Raw genomic sequence first — 23,835 nt, forward strand, 5'->3', positions numbered from 1 at the left:
GTGGCTGAAGGATCATCGTCACGCCCGAATCGGCTCCTTGACACGCGACGCAATTCGACGTGCGCGTGCGTGCGTCGGTGAGCTGAAGGATCGAGATAATCGTCTATGATTCTTGGTTTTGAGAGTGGCGTCAACTGTAAAAAAAAAAATTTTGACATTCTTTGGTAAAATCGCGGCCATGACTCGCCAGAGTAAATGGTTACACCTTTAACTTAATCACCTGTATGTTTATGTTCTAATAAGCGTATTTACGCTGTTAGGAAGCCGTGAATAATGAAGAGTGGGGCAAAGTGGTTACAACCGCTTGCGCTACGATCCCTGGTTCATCCGAGTTCAATTACCGAACCTCGGCTATGGCGTTCGATTTCTGGGCATTCATTCCCTCCTCCACTAACACCCCCCCCCCCCCCCCCATTGACCAGCGTGGTTGAAGTATGGTTAAACAACCTACACTGAAGCCAGTGAATAAATATCGGCAGTTGTGGCTGTGTGTGGCTGTGTGTGGGTGTCTTTGCGGGAGCGGTGGTGCAGCGGTTAGCGCGTCGCGCTCCGAAGCCGACCACCCGAGTTCGATTCCCGGTGACGATTATCTGAACCGGTCCCCGGCCTGCCCTAGGTCGACTGAACCTCAAATGAGCACCTGGCGCAATGTGTAAAAAAAACAAAAACATGGTCACTCGGGAGACAAAGGCGGCCGGGCGTGGTGCTCGCTCACAGCACTTGCCCCAAAATAGTCTGTTCAGGCTTTACGGGGGAGCTTTGGCTTTGTTATTGCCCTACTGCTTTGCGTAAACACTCCACCGTCGGCTCGATGTTTTTTGATGTCTCAAAAAAATGCAGCACAGCAAGGCGGAGTGGCCGCACTGTGGACGATTTACAAAGAGCAGGGCGTGCGTGCCTGAATGTTCGTGGGTGTATGCGTGTGTGCTAGTGTATCATTGTTATTACAACGTATGTGTGTGTGTGTGCGCGCGTGTAATTAGAATGTGTACGCGTGGAGCGGTGGCGCAATGGTTAGCGCACTGCACTACGAACCCCGGCCCACACGAGTTCCATGCCCGCTCACGACCATGCAAACAGTGGCGAATAGCTGAACACAGATCCTGCGTTGTTCTCGGTCGGTGCAGTCTTAAATGAGTCCTGCACTCGGTGGGGTGTGTAAACGTCGGACATTGGAGAGACAAAGGCGACGGGGCGTGGATCTCGCCACGCCCACCCCGGCCTCAATAAGTCCTCGCTAACAGCCATTGATTGCCCCGAGAAGCCAATGTTACAAGCTACCTGGTTCATCTTTGTCTTGGTGTATTACGCTTCATAGATTGTGTGGGTGTTTGTGTGTGGGGAGCGGTGGCACAGTGATCGGCGCACTGCGTTTAAACAAAGAAAAACGCTGACGACGGGAATACGTCGATTCATCCTTACAAATGAATACTTGGTGCGGTGTGAACTCATTAGCACTGGGGGATTACAAAGGCAGATCCTTGCAAGGGGTACAATTATGTTCATACATTTAGACACGTGTGTGCGTGTTCAAGCGAGTTCAGAGTATGCACACGTGCATGCGCGATTTGGGTGTATGTTTACATGTGTGTAGGTGTAGTTGTGTGTAGATATATGTACGCCTGTGTCAAAGACACTTGAAACATCGTCACTAAGGGAGACAAAGGCGGCCGGGCGTGGTTCTTTGCCAACCACCCCCTCGCGTTTCCGTGCCGGCCTTCATAGGCGCTCGTTAACAGCACTTGCCCCAACAGTCTGTTAAGGCTACACGGGGGCGTGGGGATCTTTGTCTTGTGTGGTTGCGGGTGTTTACATACTTGAATGCGTGTACGTTCACATGCCTGCCTGCCTGCCTGTGTGTGTAGGCGTGTGCGGCGCGGAGGAGAATTTTTTGTTTTTTTGTGTGTCCCATTTCAGCTGGCTCTGCGTTTCCCCAATTCTGGGCGACATCGCAAACGAGTTTTTCCTGTGCCGCGCCACGCGATCACGGAGAATGCGATTGTGACGACACTGCCGTAGCTTCACCTTCCACCTACCCAGTCCCTCCCACCGATGCCCTCCCTCCCTCCCACCGAATACCTTCATTTGTTGCCAACACCCAACCGATCGTCCCCGACCTCTCCCCCCACCACCACCAAAATACCTGAAGCGATATCGTCCCGCCGCTCATCGTTGCCTAGCAAGCATCTAAACGCCTTCTACAAGCGAATATGCCATTCCCCGACCTGTCACCTCCGACCATTATCATATCTTACCTTCACCTATTATCTCCGACCTTCACCTGGCATACACAACCTCCACCTGTTAGCCATGACCTCCGCGTGCCAACTCATACCTTCACCTACTGTTGCCTATCATCCCCTGCTCTTTCCTAGCATCTCCTCCCTTTACTTGATTATCTCATACCCCCCCCCCCCACATTATTACCTATCTTCTCTCCTACCTTTCAGCTGTTATCACCTGCCATCACATTGTCTCCTACCGTAACCTGCTACCAACGACATCCACCCACCGTCTCCCTTGTCCACCTGCTACCTCCTCCCTTGTCCACCTGCTACCTCCTCCCTTGTCCACCTGCTACCTCCTCCCTTGTCCACCTGCTACCTCCTCCCTTGTCCACCTGCTACCTCCTCTCTTATCCACCTGCTACCTCCATTGTCCACCTGCTACCTCCTCCCTTGTCCACCTGCTACCTCCTCCCTTGTCCACCTGCTACCTCCTCCCTTGTCCACCTGCTACCTCCTCTATTGTCCACCTGCTACCTCCTCCCTTGTCCACCTGCTTCCTGCTTGTCCACCTGCCACCCCAGCACCTTTGTCACCCCAGCACCTGTGTCACCCATGCTTGCCGGGCCGTTGTTTTTATTGTTATTTTGGCAGCACTCTGAGCGCGGGGCGCAGGGCGCTTAACCGCCCCCCGCACCGCCCCCCACCCCCACCCCCGCTCACTCCCTGCGTGAATAATTAAAGAGCCGCGAGAAAAACAACGAAGACTTAAAAACAAAACGGCGTCGGCTCGCTCACGGCCTGCCGCCTACGTGCAGCGCCACCCAGCCCCGACAGAGACAAAGATCCCCCGGGTAGCCTCTCACAGACCGGTGGGGCAAAGTGCTGGTAAGCTGGCACGGCGCACCACGAGGCCATCGTCACGCCCGACCGCCCGACCGCCCGCCCGACCGCCCGACCGCCTTTGTCTACTCAGTTGCCGATGGGTTTTGTTTTTTCTTTCGCCAACACCTCACCAAGTATTCATTTTTACGCAGAGGCCCTGAACCGGTTCGGATATTCGTCACTGTTCATTGGTCACTGTTCATTGGTCACTGTTCATTGGTCGTGGCTGGGAATTGAACTCGGAGTCGCCCGGGTTTTCGTAGCCCGAGTGACCCAATGGCTACGACACTACGGTGTTCCATCCCACCCTGAATTACACACTCACTGCTGCTGCTTGGACACTCTTGTGCTCGTAGGGTTAAGGTTATGCATTGATTAGAGGCGAGTGTTCAGTGTTCAGTCTTATCCAGCCCTCATCCAGCAGTGGATTGACAAAAGCGCCGTACGTACGTTCGGCTAAGTGGTGAGGTTATGCTTAAATGTTTATTGTGTGAGTATACGTTTAAAATTAGGGCAGGTGTTGTTTGGACCAATCACCATGGTTAGTGTCAGGGTTACAGTTGATGTTCGGGCTAAGGTCATGTTTAGAGCTACGGTTAATGTTAGTGTTGGTGGGCCAGAGACTCATCGCCATGATTAGAGGTCGTTTTATGGCTTGGGATTTTACCAAGTTGAGGTTGTGGGCCATGGTTAATGTTCGGGTAATGTTTGGGGCTGTGTGACCTTACGTTCGGGTTAGGGCTTGGAGCTCTGGCCTGTGTTAGTGTTGTGGCTGTGACCTGTGTTAGTGTTGTGGCTGTGTTAGTGTTGTGGCTGTGACCTGTGTTAGTGTTGTGGCTGTGTTAGTGTTGTGGCTGTGACCTGTGTTAGTGTTGTGGCTGTTACCTGTGTTAATGTTGTGGCTGTAACCTGTGTTAATGTTGTGGCTGTTACCTGTGTTAGTGTTGTGGCTGTGTTAGTGTTGTGGCTGTGAACATGTGTTAGTGTTGTGGCTGTGACCTGTGTTAGTGTTGTGGCTGTGACCTGTGTTAGTGTTGTGGCTGTGACATGTGTTAGTGTTGTGGCTGTGACATGTGTTAGTGTTGTGGCTGTGACATGTGTTAGTGGTGTGGCTGTGACATGTGTTAGTGTTGTGGCTGTAACCTGTGTTGTGGCTGTGTTAGTGTTGTGGCTGTGACCTGTGTTAGTGTTGTGGCTGTAACCTGTGTTAATGTTGTAGCTGTTACCTGTGTTGTAGCTGTGTTAGTGGTATGGCTGTGACATGTGTTAGTGTTGTGGCTGTGACCTGTGTTAATGTTGTAGCTGTTACCTGTGTTGTGGCTGTGTTAGTGTTGTGGCTGTGACCTGTGTTAGTGTTGTGGCTGTAACCTGTGTTAGTGTTGTGGCTGTGACCTGTGTTCGAGTCGGGGTTGAGGCCTGCCTCCGCGGCGTGCCGCACCTCCCACCCACACAGGCGCCTAAATATAGAGCGTGGGGTGGGAGGTGCGGAGAGGATCAAAACGAAAAAGAATTAATTTTAAACTTTGCTGATGGCACCTTGGCTGGGCTGTGGGTGTGGGACATGGCTTGGGCATGCTCCACAACCTGGGTTTATCATTAATTTTGCTTCGGGATTTAATTACTACTGCCCACGACGCCTACTGCCACCTGCCTTTTATGCAGGGTGGTCACCCATCCACCCAGTAAACATTGCAACGTTTGGGCCAACTTTGGTCCAACGTTGCTCGTTTACTGGGCTCCACACTACCCAGGCTCAAGCCTGTTTAGCTGCAACAAACTTTGATGAGATCTGATGCATTCCGGCCGATTTGAGTCATAGGCAGAGGTGAAGGGAAAAAAGGGCCTTGAGCCTGGACTTGAACGGAGGCAGGGAGTGAGCAGCGCGGATGGGTTGGGGGGGGAAGCGAGCAAACGATGGCCCAACGAAGTGGCTTGTCACGTGGACATTTATAGCAGCCACGCACTCTAAACGCGTGATGTTGATTCTAAATGTGCATGGGGAAAAAACCGGAGGACCCAGAGAAAAATCCACACCACCACGGGGAGAGAGAGAGAGAGAGTCACGCAAACTACAAATATACAGCAGGCGTCAGGGTCAGGATCGAACCCACGACCTTCTGTGTACCAGGCGAGGGAGTTAATATCCCCTAGCCTCCGTTGGATGGAGATCGCGTTTCACAACGATCGCCCTTGGAGGTTCGTAGAGGCTTTCCTGGCTCGTTGAAGTCCTCGCATAATGCTGTGTACGTGGAAGGGAACCGGGGGCGGGGGGACGCGTCTGGAGAAAACAGAGCTCGGATAATCCAGACAGAAGCGGCGAAACATGCACAGTTGCACAAACCATGGTGGGCTGCGTCTATTTACAAGAAATCGAGTACAATGTGTCAGGAGAGAGGGAGGGAGATATCGGGAAGGAGTGAGGGTGAGATACAGTGTATCGGGAGGGAGATGCGTTGCATCAGCACGGAGATGTCGGCCGAGCGAGAGGCAAATACGATGTATCAGGAGGGCGAGAGATGTAGGGCGGGATAGTGGGAGATAACACGAGTCTGGAGGGCGAGAGAGACGTCGGCAGGGAGGTGCAATGGAGAGGGAAAATAGAGATGTACAGTGCGTCGTGTTGTGCTGCGGAGGAGAAGGAGGAGGGCTCGGTAATGGGACACTCTCCGGCTACCGCTAAAAATAAAAATAAATCCGGGGAGTGATCAGAGCGTGGTAGGCAGTGGGGGTGGGGGGGGTGATGCCCCTAGACGCTGGCACCACTGGGCGGGCGACCAGAGTCAGCAGCGTCGCCCGGTCGTGTCACCCGATGCTGCTCCGATCGCTAGATGTGTCACCTGTCACTGACACATTGCTGGTGACATTTATTGCCACTTGCAAATCGCTAGTTATCGGTTGTAAATCACTCGTTACATCACTCCTTGCTGGTACGTTTCTAGTTTAATCATCCAACGCTCGTAAAATCCCGAGATCAACCCTCTCGATCCGGTGAGTTTCAATCCAGCGTCCGCAAATTGTTGGATCCCCCCCGTCCCCCGCCACTGTGGGAACTTTGCCAGCTCTGAGAATGAAACATTTATTGTGGATCGCCGCGTAACGGGACGTTCCACCGCAACAACAGGGACATTACGGGAAGGCGGAGAGAAGCTCCCCTTGTGAGCACCGCCAGTGCAAAGGGGCAACACGCAGAGAGCCCCTGGGGCTATAAGACAACCCAGCGTGACTTTTTTTGCGACAGAAAACCCCAGCGGGTTTCCCCGCAGGCCACGTCGCTCTCGATGCCGCCGGCTGCCCTGCGTCTCGGGCGTTCACAGCGAGCCATAGAGACCTCTGAAGGTGACTAAGGAGTCCAGCTCTTTGCCTGTGAAGTAGAATCTACATTTTGCTGCAGGGTTTCCGTTGACCAGTCGCAATGCGCGTGACTCGTAGAATGTATTGGCGAGCGGACGGGACGGACCGCGAGCGGAGAGCCAACCCCCGACGGTAGCCGCGCGTACCGACCGGTCTCCCGCCCTCGCCACGCCAGCCAGTTGGTCCCTAATCCTGACTCGATCCCTAACCCTAACTCTGGCTTCCATCAGCTTCTCCCCCACCTCCTCTCCCACGTTGTTTCGCTCTTCCCTCGGAGGTGTCGTGGCTTTCTGTCGATGACGAACGGAGCGATGGAGCTTCGCTCGCTTCTCCTTCCCGCTGGTGGTAGCGTGGTCGGCGTGGACCCTGGTGCAAGGAATTAATTAAGGTGGGGGGGAGGGGGGGGGGCCCTGTTTAGTTTCCCCCCCATCGTTGTTGCCTGGCGCCTCGGCCCCTCTGGCCCATGGGCCCCTCTGGCCCATGGGCCCTGGCGCAGTTGCCTGAACACTCTCGGTAGCGATGCCGCTGCCCCCAAGGACGTCGGCGCTCCGAACCGCTCCCCGTCCGATGGGAGAATCTGCAGCCAAGGCAGCGTGCGCAGCCACTGTGGTCAAAGTCAGCAGAGTCAGCAACCCCCCCTTCTCCTCCCTGGCTCCCCCACCCGCACTCCCCCGCACCACATGCAGCCCCCCCCCCCCCCATCTCAATCTCGGCTCTCGCCCACCCCCTCCACCCTCTCCCCGGAAGCCCCGGGGCTGCGACTTTTTAACTCAAGACGTTTGGACGCGCCGATTCGGCGCCACCGAGCGAGGACGAACTTGAAAGCGCCCGGCCGTTGAAAAGGGGGCCCTTTGTGCCGCCGCGACGGGACGTGTGACGCGAGAGCCCGGCCCGTAGGGCTCCTGTCCTCTTCCCTCGTCACACGGCTCGCCGTTGTGCCGGTCTGACGAATGGCGTGCGAGGGTGAAGCCACGGCCACCCCCCCAAAACCCAGCACCAGTGTCCCCCCCCCCCCCAGACGCGAGTCCCAGCACAAGCGCATTAGGGGCTGGCCCGAAAAACCCAGCTCCAATCGGAGCCCTTCGCCTTCACTCAAACTCTGGCCACGGACTAAACTCTACCCTATCCCTAACCCTCGCCTTAACCCTATCCTCCTCAAGAAGCATGAGCCATCACACGAACTGTGGTCATCCTCGCAGCGGCTTTTGGCTGGCCATCGAACAAAGGCGGTCGCCGCGTTGCGCGCTTTCAGATGCGCTTCTGCGGCCGTCTGGAACGCTCTTCCTTGCGATATTAGGAAGCCACTGGGAGCTATTCAATTTTAAATCATCATTGAGATTGAAAACTCACTTCTCTTTGTTTGTTGCCCTTCCCCACACCTCCGATTAGCACGGTCGGCTACGTACAGTGCGAAAGAAATTCAACATGCACATATACATAAATCTCGAATACTAGTCCTAACCAAAGTCCTAGTCCTAACCCTCTCCATAACTCTGGCTTTTATCCTATTCCTAAACATAACCCTAGCCCCAGCTATAGCTCTGACCATTACCCTGACTATAACGCTATCCCTTACTCTAAACCTTTAACCAACCCCAGCCCTATCTTTTGCCTTAGTCCTATTATAGCCATAGTCGTAGCCTTGATCCAAACCCTAGCTCTCTTTCTAATCCTATCCCTAACCCAGAATCCCTTCCTCGGCCAAAACCCAAAATCCTAGCAAGGACACTTGTGCTGTCAGTCCCACCTCGTTGTTTCTGTATCGTTTGCAGCCACTCGTAACCGAAATTGTATATTTGCATGATGTTTTCATGCACGGAAAATGGCTGATTCCTATCCACACAGCATGCGGTGTGCTTCGCGGACACGTGCTTTCTCGGTTGACTTTCCACAAAGTGTTGCTTTTTGTTTGACTCCGAACCGACCCAGAGAGGGATGGTGAGTCGACACGCAAACGTGATCTTAGAATTCTTGACCTTTCGATTGCGAGTCGAGTGTTTCTGAGAGTATTCTTTCTTTACTCTGTGGTTCTATTCGGTAAAGTCACGTAGGTAAAAAATTAAAACAGCAGAAATCACGACGTTTCGGCCACAACACAAGCGGCCTTCATCAGATGAAGGGACCAACCTGTCCAGCGGACAGCGTTGGAGTGAAGAAAGCCAAGCGCTGGTCGCCTCCCTTTAAGCTGTGAGGGGGCAAACAGCAAACGCCCTGACGAAGGAAATTAGCATGAAACGCACCACTGACAAAGCTTGGAATTAGCACAAGATGATAATACACCACCCTGGGAGTTTGGAATACCACTACTAGAATAAATATACTGTCCCATTGAAATTTAGATTTGAAGCTTTCGTGCCCGCAAGGATCCATACTCTTTGGTTCTATTAGGTAAAGTCACGTTAAGCTGTGAGTGACTTTACCGAATAGAAACAAAGAGTATGGATCCTTGCAGTCACGAAAGCTTCAAATCTACAAGTATTCTTTCCGTCCCTTTATGGAATATTTTCCCCTCCTTTTATCCCCCGTGTTCTTGGCGTCACGTCAGGAGACGAGCGGGCGCATCAACCCGCGAGTGCGCTGCATCAACCCCTGTGTTGAAGAACGTGGAAGTGGGTATCACGAAACCACTTCAGGGGATGCGCTTTCCACGTGCATCGCGATATCGAATGATGGTGGTTATTTGACAATATAATTGACAATTTTAATTCTCACAGCTGGAATTTTTTCCAAGTTTGAATGAAGTACCAAATGTAAGGTGGTGATTTATTCGTGCAGTCATTGGTGGTTGAATTGAGACTATAAAATTGCAACACCTGAGAAACCTATTTAGTCCCAACTCAGTCCATGGCTCTTCATGTGAGTCTACACTTTCTCTGCGAATCTGGCCCTCTGCGAGCCAGTGCTCTTTCTGTGCGTCTATGGATCTCGACCTGAGTCGGTCGATCGCAGTGTAAGTCTATGGGTCTCGATGTAAATCATTGATGACCTGGCCGACACAATCAACTTGCTATACAGTACATGGAATCGCAGTTTAAGCAGAGGCAACCGAAACCCAGATTCAAACTAAACTATTTTTATTTTATCAGGTAAGGCCCACTCAGCCACGTAACCATTTTGTTTAGAAGCGACCTGGTCACAAATGATAGCTCAACGAATTGGCTTATGATGTGGAAATGTATATCAGCCAAATACTCTAAATGCACGTTTCGAAATGCGGAGGGGAAAAACCCGGAGGACTCAAAGAAAAATCCACACGACCACGGGTTGAACACGCAAACTCCAAATATTCAGGCGTCAGGGTCGGGATCGAATCCACGACCTCCTCTATACTAGTCGAGGTAGTTAACACCTCGCCACCGTGGCACCCGCTCAAACCTCACATCTCTGCGATTCTGGCTCCACGCTGTCACTCTTCTGATTCCCCTAAACACTTTTTATTGCCACGTGCCCGCGCACAACAACACGGTTTCATATGCCCACCACGTCTGGCAGGAAGTATTGCTATGGTGCGGAGGAGTTGGCCAAATGCTCTATTGGCCAGAGGCACTTGGGCCACCCTCTGAGCGGAGGCCATTCCGCCGGTGGTGGCGCAGGCGAGCAATCCCAGCGGCTGCCCCTTTACCTTGTCACGGGCTCTCCAGGCCCACTACCGCCCTCAGGCTCTTGTTTTGATGACGGCGAAATTGGGCCGAGTCGTCCCCCGGCACAGGCGCGGTGCGACTCCCCCCCCCACCCCACACACACACAAACATCTGCGTGGGAGTCTGGGCATCGGTGTCATCGTCGTCGTTGTTATCATCATCATCATCCGGGCTGCGCTTTGTTGCGCAATTTACTTTCGCGCCTCGGCGAGTGAGCGGGCAGGTAGGGGCGGTGGTGGTGAGGTGGGTGGTGGTGGTGGTGAGAGGGGTGGGTGGTGGTGGTGGTGGTTGTGGTGGTGAGAGGGGTGAGTGGTGAGAGGGATGGGTGGCGGTGGTGGTGTGGCCGTTTCGGTTATTTGCGGTGAGCGACGGCAGGTGAGAGGCGGCAGTGCTGGGTGGCGCTCTGTGCTGCTCCGTCCATAGCTGCCACCACAGCGGCCAGTAGTGTCGATGGCATTTCCACTGTTGGATGGATGGCCTCCCCTCCCCCACACCCCCACGCCGTGCAGGGTCGCGCCAGTGATTCGACCATACTTCGCGAGATCTGGTCATTGCGGGTCGGTGAAGGTGGGGGAGCAGGGATGGGGGAAGCATGAAATGCACGTGGCTGCCGCTGCACAGCTGCCTGTAGCACCTGGTAGTCCCGCGTCATGGGGGGCATTGTGACGTTTAGTAACGTGCTGATTTAACCCCCCCCCCTCCACCAACTCACACCAACCCCCCCCCCCCCCCACTCGTTACACCCCCCCCCCCCACTCGTTACACCTGCCCCTCAAAACTGCACGCAATGACGTGGGCCTTGTGATATTTTTATCCCAGCTGCGCGGAGTTCAGAGAGGCGCCTGACAGGTGGCGGCCTTAACGGGTCACTCTCACTCGAGTCTCAATCCCACCCTAGTCTCAACCCCACCCTAGTCTCAATCCCACCCTAGTCTCAACCCCACTCGAGTCTCAATCCCACCCTAGTCTCAACCCCACTCTAGTCTCAATCCCACCCTAGTCTCAATCCCACCCTAGTCTCAATCTCACCCTAGTCTCAACCCCACTCTAGTCTCAATCCCACCCTAGTCTCAACCCCACTCTAGTCTCAATCCCACCCTAGTCTCAATCCCACCATAGTCTCAACCCCACCCTAGTCTCAATCCCACCCTAGTCTCAACCCCACTCTAGTCTCAATCCCACCCTAGTCTCAATCCCACCATAGTCTCAACCCCACTCGAGTCTCAACCCCACCCTAGTCTCAACCCCACCCTAGTCTCAACCCCACCCTAGTCTCAACCCCACTCTAGTCTCAATCCCACCCTAGTCTCAACCCCACCCTAGTCTCAACCCCACTCTAGTCTCAATCCCACCCTAGTCTCAACCCCACTCTAGTCTCAATCCCACCCTAGTCTCAATCCCACCCTAGTCTCAATCCCACCCTAGTCTCAATCCCACCCTAGTCTCAATCCCACCCTAGTCTCAATCCCACCCTAGTCTCAATCCCACTCTAGTCTCAATCCCACCCTAGTCTCAACCCCACCCTAGTCTCAATCCCACCCTAGTCTCAATCCCACCCTAGTCTCAACCCCACTCTAGTCTCAATCCCACCCTAGTCTCAACCCCACCCTAGTCTCAACCCCACTCGAGTCTCAATCCCACCCTAGTCTCAATCCCACCCTAGTCTCAATCCCACCCTAGTCTCAATCCCACCCTAGTCTCAATCCCACTCTAGTCTCAATCCCACCCTAGTCTCAACCCCACCCTAGTCTCAATCCCACCCTAGTCTCAATCCCACCCTAGTCTCAACCCCACTCTAGTCTCAATCCCACCCTAGTCTCAATCCCACCCTAGTCTCAATCCCACCCTAGTCTCAACCCCACTCTAGTCTCAATCCCACCCTAGTCTCAACCACACCCTAGTCTCAATCCCACCCTAGTCTCAATCCCACCCTAGTCTCAACCCCACCCTAGTCTCAACCCCACTCTAGTCTCAACCCCACTCGAGTCTCAATCCCACCCTAGTCTCAATCCCACCCTAGTCTCAACCCCACTCGAGTCTCAATCCCACCCTAGTCTCAACCCCACTCTAGTCTCAATCCCACCCTAGTCTCAACCCCACCCTAGTCTCAATCCCACCCTAGTCTCAATTCCACCCTAGTCTCAACCCCACTCTAGTCTCAATCCCACCCTAGTCTCAATCCCACCCTAGTCTCAATCCCACCCTAGTCTCAACCCCACCCTAGCCTCAATCCCACCCTAGTCTCAATCCCACTATAGTCTCAATCCCACCCTAGTCTCAATCCCACCATAGTCTCAATCCCACCCTAGTCTCAACCCCACCCTAGTCTCAACCCCACCCTAGTCTCAACCCCACCCTAGTCTCAACCCCACCCTAGTCTCAACCCCACCCTAGTCTCAATCCCACCCTAGTCTCAACCCCACCCTAGTCTCAACCCCACCCTAGTCTCAATGCCACTCTAGTCTGAGTCTCAATTCCACCCTAGTCTCAATCCCACCCTAGTCTCAATCCCACCCTAGTCTTAATCCCACCCTAGTCTAAATCCCACCCTAGTCTCAATCCCACCCTTGTCTCAATCCCACCCTAGTCTCAATCCCACTCTAGTCTCAATCCCACCCTAATCTCAACCCCACCCTAGTCTCAATGCCACTCTAGTCTGAGTCTCAATCCCACCCTAGTCTCAATCCCATTAGTCTCAATCCCACCCTAATCTCAATCCCACCCTAGTCTCAATCCCACTCTCGTCTCAATCCCACCCTAGTCTCAATCCCACCCTAGTCGCAACCCCACCCTAGTCTCAATCCCACCCTAGTCTCAATCCCACCCTAGTCTCAATCCCACCCTAGTCTCAATACCACTCTAGTCTGAGTCTCAATCCCAAATCAATCATAAGCGCGACCCTACTCCCATGTGAGTCGGCGTCTAAGCCTCTCGAGCGTGGTACGTGTCGCGTGTTATTGAGTGATGATTATGACGATGGCGATGATTGTATCGATATCGCGATGCTGCCCGCTCACGTCACTCGAAGAGCCCAAGCTTTGTCAGATCCCGGAAGCTTGAGCCTGGGTAGTGCTTTGGTGGGCGGCCACCATGCATAACAGGTGTTATAGGCCTCGGAGCTGCACGGTGGGCAACAGTGGACGGTGGAGCCAAAATACACACTTTGTAATGTCCTCACCACCAACCCGCAGTGACCAGCGTGGAGAAGGGGCAAAATTAACCCCCCAGCGACTGCCCGCATGGCATTGGGGATCGAGGCTCCACATCCAGCAGCGGATCTGCTGAAAGGGGGGCTGCACGTGTCCGCGTACTGTACACGCGCGGCGTTGACCGTGCCTTGTTCGTCAGCACACAGTGCACCGCATTGTTACTTGCTTCATTATTTATTTGAGAGCTCGCAGCTTGAGATGTCTGTCTCCACGATGCTGTGGGACAAGCGGGTGGCATTTGCGTGACAGCTGCGGTGTTGGGGGTGAGACATGGGCACGGAGGGGGGGGGCACGGGGGGGGGGGGCGTGGGGTGTGGTGTGGGAGCCCACAAGGCCCTCTTGCGAGACGGAACCCTGGTTCTCCCTTGTGGTCCCCTTTCCCAGGTTCCCCTTTCTCTCCTCGGGTCAGGCCCCGGGGATCCGTTTGTTCATTGTTGGGCGTCTTATTCCGAGATCTGCTTTGTAACCCGCGCAGTGTTTCGTCCGCTGTCGACGGCGGTGGCGACGGCGGCGGAGATGTGGCGCAATTCGGAGGCGCAGGAGGCCCCACGGAGCATTGGGGAAGGCAGCCGGAACCGACGCCAACAAATTTCCCAAACTCTGCGTTCCCATATTGGAATCGTTGGTCAACTCTGTTCCGCACGCGTGGGCGGTAACCGGAGTGCGGACGGGAGAGGAGGGGGCAGCACTTTCGTCTCCGTGCAGATCGACTGCGGATGGAAATCGACCCGCTCGCCGTACCGCCCGTCGTACCCCCAGCAAGGCAGGGGACGATGGCGACCTCCAAAGCCGCCGCGGGTTGGAGGGCCACTCAACGGCCGGCAGTTGTTGTTGTTGTTCTCCCGGGCCAGTGTCGCCAACTCGGCGACTGTGTCGCTGGACCTCGAGACCTGCTGGGACGAGGGGGGGGTACCGATACGTGTCCGAGAGCAATCCCAGGCGCGTATTAAGAATCCTGCGTCGGTTTACCCACATTTCATGATCGGCAAATTGTCTTGTTGAAGAATGTTTGGCGTGGTTTAAAGTTCTACGCGGCAATGTACAGCGACCGGCGCTTCGTGCTGGTGGGACTTTGGGCTCGAAGGAGTTGGCCACGCGATGTTTTACACGCCCCACAAGGTACTCACTTGAGGCCGAGTCGACCTTGGGGAGGCGCAGGACCGGTTCAGATAATCGTCACCGGTGTTGGCCGTGAGCAGGAATCGAACTCGGATCTCCGGGTTCGTAGCGCTAACCGCTACACCACCACCACCACCCCCACTTTGCCACCCCCCCCCCTCCTCTCCCCCGCCCCCCAAACTCCTCGCCCCGACACCCCCAACCACCCTCGCGTCTCTCCACAAATGTCATGGCTGTGTGCGGCACGCGGGAATGCGCGGCGGTGGCGGCGGCGTCGCGCGGCTATTTATACCGACACCATCACGCCGCCGAGATTTACACTTGCGCACAGCGGGGGGCAGGGAGAGGGGGCGGCTGTGGACGGGGGGGGGGGGGCTTCAGTGTGGTATGTAGGGGGGTGTGGGGATGCCACATACACCACGGCGTTGCATCGTGGGGGTTCGTAACGGCCATGGCGGGGACACTGACCCTGCGCTGCTGGGACGCAGCGTTTGAAAGTAGGGGTTCTGCCCCCCCCCCATAGTTTCGCGCGTGCCTCTCTCTCGCGCCGAGTAAGATGTTGTACGTTTAACACGTAGGAGGCTTTCGCGACCAATATCATCCATAATAGAGGGGTTTTTTTTGGGTTAGATCGCGTAAAAATATAATTGTGTCATTAAAACCAGCCACCACCTGACACAGCAAACTAGTAAGGGTTGTCATGTAAACAGAACGTGCCAATTCGAGAGCTTGGCTCTCCAACACACCGGTGTGCTGTTCTAGTGACGAATTGGCACGTTCTGTTTACGTGACAAACCTTACTAGTTGGCAGTGTCGGGTGGTGGCGGGTATTTAACGACACATTTATATATTTACGCGATCTAACCCAAAAAAACCTCTATTGTGGAAGCTATCGTACGTTGTGTATGTTGATCTCATTCTGCACCGTACGTCGCCAGCCGTGCTCATCGGCGGTGCGAGATGCCAGTGTCCGACGGACACCCGGGACTTGCACGAAGCGACAGCAGCTTGGAGATGCCATTGAGACTTGTGACCTCTTGACCCCTCCGTGTCTCTCTTACGTCCCCAGTGTTCCCGCCACACAACGTGTCCTCTGTGTCCCACGTGTCCTGTCCGCCCGGGACGTCCCGTTTGTCCCGTCTGGCCTGCCTGGCCCTTACGTGCACCCCTCCGCTCCCAATGCGTCTTGTCAGTTCCATCTCGTCACTCTCTCCCGTCCCAACCGTCCTGCCTATCGCCGCCGATCATTGCCTTCTGCCTCATCCAATTTAAGTGTTGTTTCTATTATTGATTTGCGTAAATATTCTTTCCACTCCAAAATGTTCTGTCTGTGCGTGGGTGCATGCATTCACGCATGCGTGCGTCTGTTTGTTCGTCCGTCTGTCCATCTAATTGTGTCTCCCCATCCATCTACATTCTACAGTATCTGTCTACCTGTTCATCAATCATCTGTCTATCCTTTATTTCATCTGTCTTGTGTGCCTGCAGCTATCTATCATCTGCCTACCCATCCATTTTACCATCCATCCATCTCTCTGTCCATCTGTCCATCGGTCTGTCCATGTGATTTCGTGCCTATCTCTTCGCCATTCCATCTGTTTGTAAGTCCATCTATTCATTCCGTGCATATAAATGTCCGTCCATCAGTCTGTCTGAATGTGCGCCCGTCCATCCATATATCAATCCGTTCATCTGTTTATCCATCCCTTTATCAATTAATCTATCTGTTCATCTGTCCATCCATCTGTCCGTTCATCTGTTTATCCATCCACCTCTGCATTCGTCTGTCCACGCACCTGTCCATCAAACCGTCCGTCTTAGAATCCGATGGTCGGTGTTGCCCGCGTGACGTGCAGGCGTGGAAGAAGCGGTGGTTCGTGCTGCGCAGCGGGCGACTGAGCGGCGACCCGGACGTGCTCGAGTACTACAAGAGCGAGGGCTCGCGCAAGCCGCTGCGCATCATCGACCTCAACCTGTGCGAGCAGGTGGACGCCGGCCTCAGCTTTGACCGCAAGGAGTTCTGCACTCCTTCATCTTCGACGTGCGCACGCTCGACAGGACCTTCTACCTGGTGGCTGACAGCGAGGAGGAGATGAACAGATGGGTGCAGTGCTCTGCAGCGTCTGTGGCTTCAACCCGCACGATGACGGTGAGAGAGAGAGAGAGAGAGCGCGCTCCGCGTGCCGCCCTTCCGTCCAACGCTCCGTGGGGATGGCGGCGGCGACGGCGGTCGCGGTGGCGGTGCTGGTGGTGGTGGTGGTGCTGGTGGTGGTGGCGGCGTTTGTGGTGGTGACGGTGGTGCTGGTCGTGTTTCTACCCTCCTCCTCTCGTGTGGTGTGCCGGCCTTCATACGTGCTACTCGCTAACAGCCCTTGTCCCCAACGAGTCTGTTAAAGGCTACACGGGAGATCCTTGCAGTTGCTGTTGGCTGTGGTGTCATGGTGGCAGCGGTGTGGGGAGCGGGTAGTGTAGCAGTTAGCGCGTTGTGCTATGAACCCCGAGTATGATTCCCGCTCACCGCCAACGCCATTGACGATTATCTGAATTAGACCTGGGCCTCCTCTCAGTCGACTCAGCCTCAATTGAGTACATCGCCACTGGGTAGGCAAAGGCGGCCGGGCGTGGTGCTGGTCAACCCACCCCCTCGTGTGACGTACCAGCCTTCATAGGCGCTCGCTAACAACTCTTGCCTCAACAGTCTGTTAAGGCTATACGGGGGATCTTTGTTTTTTGGTAGTCATGGTGTTGGCGTGGTAGTGTTGGTGACAGTGATGGTGAGTATCGGGCATTATTCACGATCTTTAGCAGCCCAGCATTGCAATTCAGCTATTTGAATAGAATACAAATCCTGATTGAACCACAGGACGTAACAAATCCACATTATTCTCTGTGCATTGTTTTCTCTCGGGGGGGGGGGGGGGGGGGGGGGGGGGGGATTGCGTGGTGGGGAGGAGATTTGGGAATTGCCAAAGTGCGCCACCTAGCGGCGATCGCGCGGCTCCGCTGTCGTTTGTAGCTTCTCATATTGGCTGCTGCTGCTTGTTTGTTGTTATCTGGTATTGTTGTTGGTGGTGTTTGGTAGCGGCGTTGTTCGTGGTGCCGGTGTTTTTCACGGTGGTGGTGCCGCTTGTCGCAGCATCTGCGGCGACGGTGTTGGTTCTGGTTGTGGTGGTGCCAGGGCTCTTGATGGTTGTTGGTGGTTGGTGGTGGCGGTGTTGGTGGTGCCCTGCCCCATGCCCCGCTCGTGAGCACCGTCCGCGGTGTTCGTGGGCACCGCCCGCGGTGTCCGTGGGCACCGCCCGCGGTGTTCGTGGGCACCGCCCGCGGTGTCCGTGGGCACCGCCTGCGGTGTTCGTGGGCACCGCCCGCGGTGTCCGTGGGCACCGTCCGCGGTGTCCGTGGGCACCGCCCGCGGCGTCCGTGGGCACCGCCCGCGGCGTCCGTGGGCACCCGGGGCGTGGCGGCGACTCCACGCGGGGTCGCCCGGGTTCACGGGGCACACGCGGGCACAAGCGGTTACGCACTCTCCCTCTCTTTCCACTCTCTCTCTTGCTCTCTCACCCCCCCACCTCAGCTCTCTCTACTCTCCACTATCTCTCTCCCTGTCGACTCTCCCTCTGCGAGTGTTGTTTATTTCTTATTTTTTGCGCTCCACCACTTCTGTTTTTCTCTGCCTCTCGCGAGGCTCGCACGGGACGTCCTCTGCCCCTCGCGCCACCGCGAGGCGGTGGTGGGGTGAGCCGACAGGGGCGCCTCTGCCAGGAAACCTTCCGCAACGCGATTCAACGCTCCTCCTCCCCCTCCTCCTCCTCCTCTTCCTCGCCTCCTCACCACCTCCGTGGTCACTCTGCTGCATCAACACTTCACGCTCCCACCGAAAGACAATAACCCCCCACCCCCCGGTATAGCCGTAACAGGCTGTTTGGGGCAAGTGCAGTTAGCGAGCATCTATGAAGGCCGGCACGGCACACGTGGCGGTGGGTGGCCAACACCACGCCCGGTCGCATTTGTCTCCCTCGTGGCGATGTTTACTGCACACCGCACCAGGTACTCATTTGAGGCTGAGTTGACTTAGGGAAGGCCCGGGACCGGTCCAGATAATCGTCACTGGTGTACTGGCCGTGAGCGGGAATCAAACTCGGGTCTCCCGGGTTTGTGATGCAATGCGCAAACTGCTGCACTCCCGCTCCACCACCACCACCACCACTCCCGCAGCCACCTCTACCACTCTATCCTCCACCCTTCCACCCACCCCATCTCTGATCATTCAAATACCTCTCCAGGCCCCTAAGCACCATCACCACTCTCATCCACACCACTCTCACCCACCACCACTCTCACCCACACCACTCTCACCCACACCACTCTCACCCACACCACTCTCACCCACCACACTCTCACCCACACCACTCTCATCCACACCACTCTCACCCACCCACTCTCACCCACCCACCCACTCCACCCACTCTCACCCACCCACTCCACCCACACTACTCTCATCCACACCACTCTCACCCACACCACTCTCACCCACACCACTCTCACCCACACCACTCTCACCACACCACTCTCACCCACACACGCTCATCCACACCACTCTCACCCACACTACTCTCACCCACACCACTCTCACCCACACCCCTCTCACCCACACCACTCTCACCCACACCACTCTCACCCACACCACTCTCACCCACACCACTCTCACCCACACCACTCTCTCTCACACCACTCTCACCCACACCACTCTCACCTATACCACTCTCACCTACACCACTCTCACCCACACCACTCTCACCTACACCACTCTCACCTGTACCACTCTCACCTACACCACTCTCACCCACACCACTCTCACCCACACCACTCTCACCCACACCACTCTCACCCTGTACCACTCTCACCCACACCACTCTCACCCACACCACTCTCACCCACACCACTCTCACCCACACCACTCTCACCCACACCCCTCTCATCCACACCACTCTCACCCACGCCCTTTCAAATCCCCACCCATTCAATCCCCCCTCCCACTCCGGCACCCTCCATGCATCACACCTCCATGCATCACACCTCCACGCATCACACCTCCACGCATCACACCTCCAAGCATCACACCTCCACGCATCACACCTCCAAGCATCACACCTCCACGCATCACATCTCCAAGCATCACACCTCCACGCATCACACCTCCACGCATCACACCTCCACGCATCACACCTCCACGCATCACACCTCTACGTGTCACACCTCCAAGCGTCACAGCTCCAAGCGTCACAGCTCCACGCGTCACACTCCACCAGTCACACCTCCAAGTCTCACACTTCCACGTGTCACACCTCCACGTGTCACACCTCCAAGCGTCCACCTCCACGCATCAAACCTCCCTGCGTCACACCCCAAGCGTCCACACCTCCACGCATCACACCTCCGAGCATCACACCTCCAGCATCACACCTCCATGCATCACACTCCACGCGTCACACCCCCACGCGTCACACCTCCACCAGTCACACCTCCAAGTCTCACACTTCCACGTGTCACACCTCCACGCGTCACACCTCCAAGCGTCACACCTCCAAGCGTCACACTCCAAGCGTCACACCTCCACGCATCACACCTCACGCATCACACCTCCAAGCGTCACACCTCCACGCATCACACCTCCGAGCATCACACCTCCAAGCATCACACCTCCATGCATCACACCTCACGCGTCACACCTCCACGTGTCACACCTCCACGCGTCACACCTTCCCCAACTCTGCTTTAGCCCAACACCCTTCCATCGAACCCCGCATTATCTTCAGCCCAACCAACCAGTCCAACACCCCCCCCCCCCGCCCTCCTCACCATCCGACTCCCCACACATCGATGACCCCTCTCTCTACTCCTCTATGCATCACCCCTACGTCCAGTTACAATTCTTCAGCACCCCGTCCCCCTAAATACCACCCCCTCCCTCACCCTACCAGCCCCCCTCTCTCTGATCACCCCTCCCCCCACCCACCGTCTGTCTCCAACCACATCACAACTCTCCTGTGCCACCGCCCCCCCCCCCCCTCTGCAGTTCCGTGGGGGGGGGGGGGACCCTTCCTAGAACGGGTACCGGGAGTGTTTCTGTAAACGCCGTGACGCCGCTTTCCTGGAAGCGGCGGCCGTTGGGAGCCCCTTGCAGTTCCCCTCCTGTCCGGCAGCCAGATATCGAATCGCGGTCACGGTCGCTCTCCCCACCCACCCACCACTCCCACCCACCACTCCCATTTACCCACCCACCACCTCCCCACATCACCTTGCTCGGTTGAATAAAGACGGTGAATCTCAATCTCATTTGAATAAAGATGGAGAATTAAAATCGTACGCACGGCCCTCCGCTCGGTTAAAGACAGCGAATCCCAATCGTGACTCCTCCGTTAGGTTAAATGAAGACAGCGAATCTCAGTCGCAGGCCCTCCGCCGGGTTAATTAAAACCCAACGTTTACTGGCGGTGTGAGGATTCCGGTGGTTTGAGGTGAGCCTTTTTTAAGTTCCCGCTGCCAGCAGCTGAATCGATGTTGTGGAAGAATCGACAGTGTGTCACTTTGTCGTGGGTACTGTCATGGGTTCACGTGACCCCTGCAGCCACTCGAGGCCGCTGCACGCTCCGCAATGTTCGAACAATGCATTCCCGGTTTCTTTTTATATTCGTGACCCTGAATCGGAATAAAATTGGGAACGAGAGAAAACATTTTTACGTGTATGTATATATACCAGCTTTGATCATATATTCAGGATCTGCACACAGTTCACGTGATTTGTCATCCATGCAACAGCTTGTGCTCTCCTTGGCAGCTTTATCGCTGGTCGTGGCTCACTGATGAGCTCTTGTGGAGTGAATCCCTGAGGGTGCGGTAATTGGCCCAAATTATCGTCCAGCAGGACCCTCTTGAAAAATCATCTCACGCCTCAGCGAGCCTTTGCTGGGCCAAGAACCAAACAAATCTCCTTTGTTCCAATTTGTTTAATGAACGCTTTATAACCAAGGTATGTATGTGCGTGTATGTTGAACTTCTTTTGCACCGTACCTAGCCAGCCGTGGTGCTAACTGGAGGTGTGGGGGAAGGACAAGCAAAGCTTTCATGCATTAGATCTGTCCGTAATAGGGCGTGGGGGGGGAACAATACATTTTAGAAAGATGATCCAATTTGTACGTAAATCTGGTATCAAGTTCTGTTGCTTTGAGAGACTTAATATAGAGAAAACCGGCCAAATTGATCAAACGGTTTCCGTAAAATATTGGAAAAAAAAAACAAGCAGTGCTAAAAGGAACCGGCCTTGGTGTCCCAGCCCTGCTGGCCAGGGTGAGCCGCTAGCCGAGCACCGGGGTCTCACCGCGGCCTACGGACGTTTGGTGGGGAAAAGCGTGGGTACACCTCCCCACCTCTTTCAAACGACCACTGGCCAACGTGACGAAAGTAGGCCAAGATACCCTCCAGAGCTCCCTCTCGGTGGAGGCCGTTCTGCCAGCAGTGGCAAGAGCAGGCAATTGCAGGCCTGCACCTTTGCCTTTTGCCCCCCCCCCCCATTTAATTGCCCGAGGTGTGCACAGTCTCACGTGGGTATTTACTGAAGGTGGACCGGGATCAAAACGATGACACACGGAGGGGACGAGCGCGGGCCTGAGGCGCATTTGAAACTCCGAACGTTACGATGAAACGCGACGTACTCGCGCGGAAAAACAAAAAACGCGGTCGGTCAGTTGCACGTTCCCCGACACGGGGGCCGCGAATCGTGCAAATGCGAGCAGTTGTCTGGTGTCCGTGTTGTAGAATAGGCACCACGGAATACGTAGCACAGAAGAGATTCCACAGAATAGATAAGATAGCAAAGTCGATCAGAAACCTCTTACAGACACGTCTGGTCGACGCCGAAGAGCCGGCCGAGAATGCCCTCCAGAGTTCGAACTCCAATGGGGTTACTGGAGGGGGCGAGAAGCCGTGTTAGGGAGCGATTTCAGGGCTGCACCTTTACATTTTACTCATTCTCAACGAGCGCTCACCCGCTGAGACAAGGGACGTCACCTTGAATCGGATTTTTTTTGCGTGTCCGGCCCCCTCCCCTCGGCAGACCAAGTCAAGAGCAACAGCGCGGCCGTCGGTAGCGGCCCGCTACGTCGCACGTCCGCCACGGGGGGGGCGGCCGTCTCCCAGCAGCCCCTGCTGTCGGAGGGCGGCGCGGTGACGTCGCCGCCGCCGCCGTACGCGCTGCCCACCACGGGCGGCGGGCACGGCGAGTCGGAAGCACCGAGGCAGGATGGCACGAGCGGGGACGGCCAGGAGTACTTCCTGCTGGCCGAGTGCGTGACCCCCTCGTCGTCGGCCGAAGGAAGGTGGGGTGCCCGCGAAACTGCTATGCACTCGCGCATACAAACACACGTGTAGTGTGCAAAACACACCCACTTGTATACACACACACACACACCCCCCCGCAAAAACACGTGCCACCACACGTGTATATTCAAAAACATACAAACATGTACATATGTACAGTGAGGGAAAACAGTATTTGATTTTGTCCCACTCCTCTTTGCAGATCTTCTACAAGTCATTAAGGTTTCGAGGCTGACGTTTGGCAACTCGAACCTTCAGCTCCCTCCAGATTTTCTATGGGATTAAGATCTGGAGACTGGCTAGGCTACTCCAGGACCTTAATGTGCTTCTTCTTGAGCCACTCCTTTGTTGCCTTGGCTGTGTGTTTTGGGCCATTGTCATGCTGGAATACCCATCCACGAACCATTTTCAATGCCCTGGCTGAGGGAAGGAGGTTCTCACCCAAGATTTGACGGTACATGGCCCCGTCCATCGTCCCTTTGATGCGGAGAAGTTGTCCTGTCCCCTTAGCAGAAAAACACCCCCAAAGCATAATGTTTCCACCTCCATGTTTGACGGTGGGGATGGTGTTCTTGGGGTCATAGGCAGCATTCCTTCTCCTCCAAACACGGCGAGTTGAGTTGATTCCAAAGAGCTCCATTTTGGTCTCATCTGACCACAACACTTTCACCCATTTGTCCTCTGAATCATTCAGATGTTCATTGGCAAACTTCAGACGGGCATGTATATGTCCTTTCTTGAGCAGGGGCACCTTGCGGGCGCTGCAGGATTTCAGTCCTTCACGGCGTAGTGTGTTACCAATTGTTTTCTTGGTGACTATGGTCCCAGCTGCCTTGAGATCATTGACAAGATCCTCCCGTGTAGTTCTGGGCTGATTCCTCATCGTTCTCATGATCATTGCAACTCCACGAGGTGAGATTATGCATGGAGCCCCAGGCCAAGGGATATTGACAGTTCTTTTGTGTTTCTTCCATTTGCGAATAATCGCACCAACCTTCTCACCAAGCGGCTTGGCAATGGTCTTGTAGG

The 23,835-nt window shown here is 55.2% G+C and overlaps 1 protein-coding gene across 1 annotated transcript in view; it reads left to right on the forward strand.

Annotated features, from left to right (window-relative positions):
* Positions 1 to 23,835, forward strand: part of LOC116943629 (GRB2-associated-binding protein 1-like) — a 119,111-nt gene that overhangs the window by 77,128 nt on the left and 18,148 nt on the right. The window contains 4 exon segments of the mRNA XM_032956649.2: positions 16,287 to 16,449; positions 16,452 to 16,541; positions 16,544 to 16,579; positions 22,544 to 22,805. Of these exon segments, the coding sequence (XP_032812540.2) occupies positions 16,287 to 16,449; positions 16,452 to 16,541; positions 16,544 to 16,579; positions 22,544 to 22,805 (551 nt within the window).

The sequence above is a fragment of the Petromyzon marinus genome, chromosome 18 (assembly GCF_048934315.1).
Source record: "Petromyzon marinus isolate PM22_M1 ecotype Great Lakes invasive population chromosome 18, UKy_Petmar_22M1.pri1.0, whole genome shotgun sequence".
In the NCBI taxonomy this organism is placed as follows: Eukaryota; Metazoa; Chordata; class Hyperoartia; order Petromyzontiformes; family Petromyzontidae; genus Petromyzon; species Petromyzon marinus.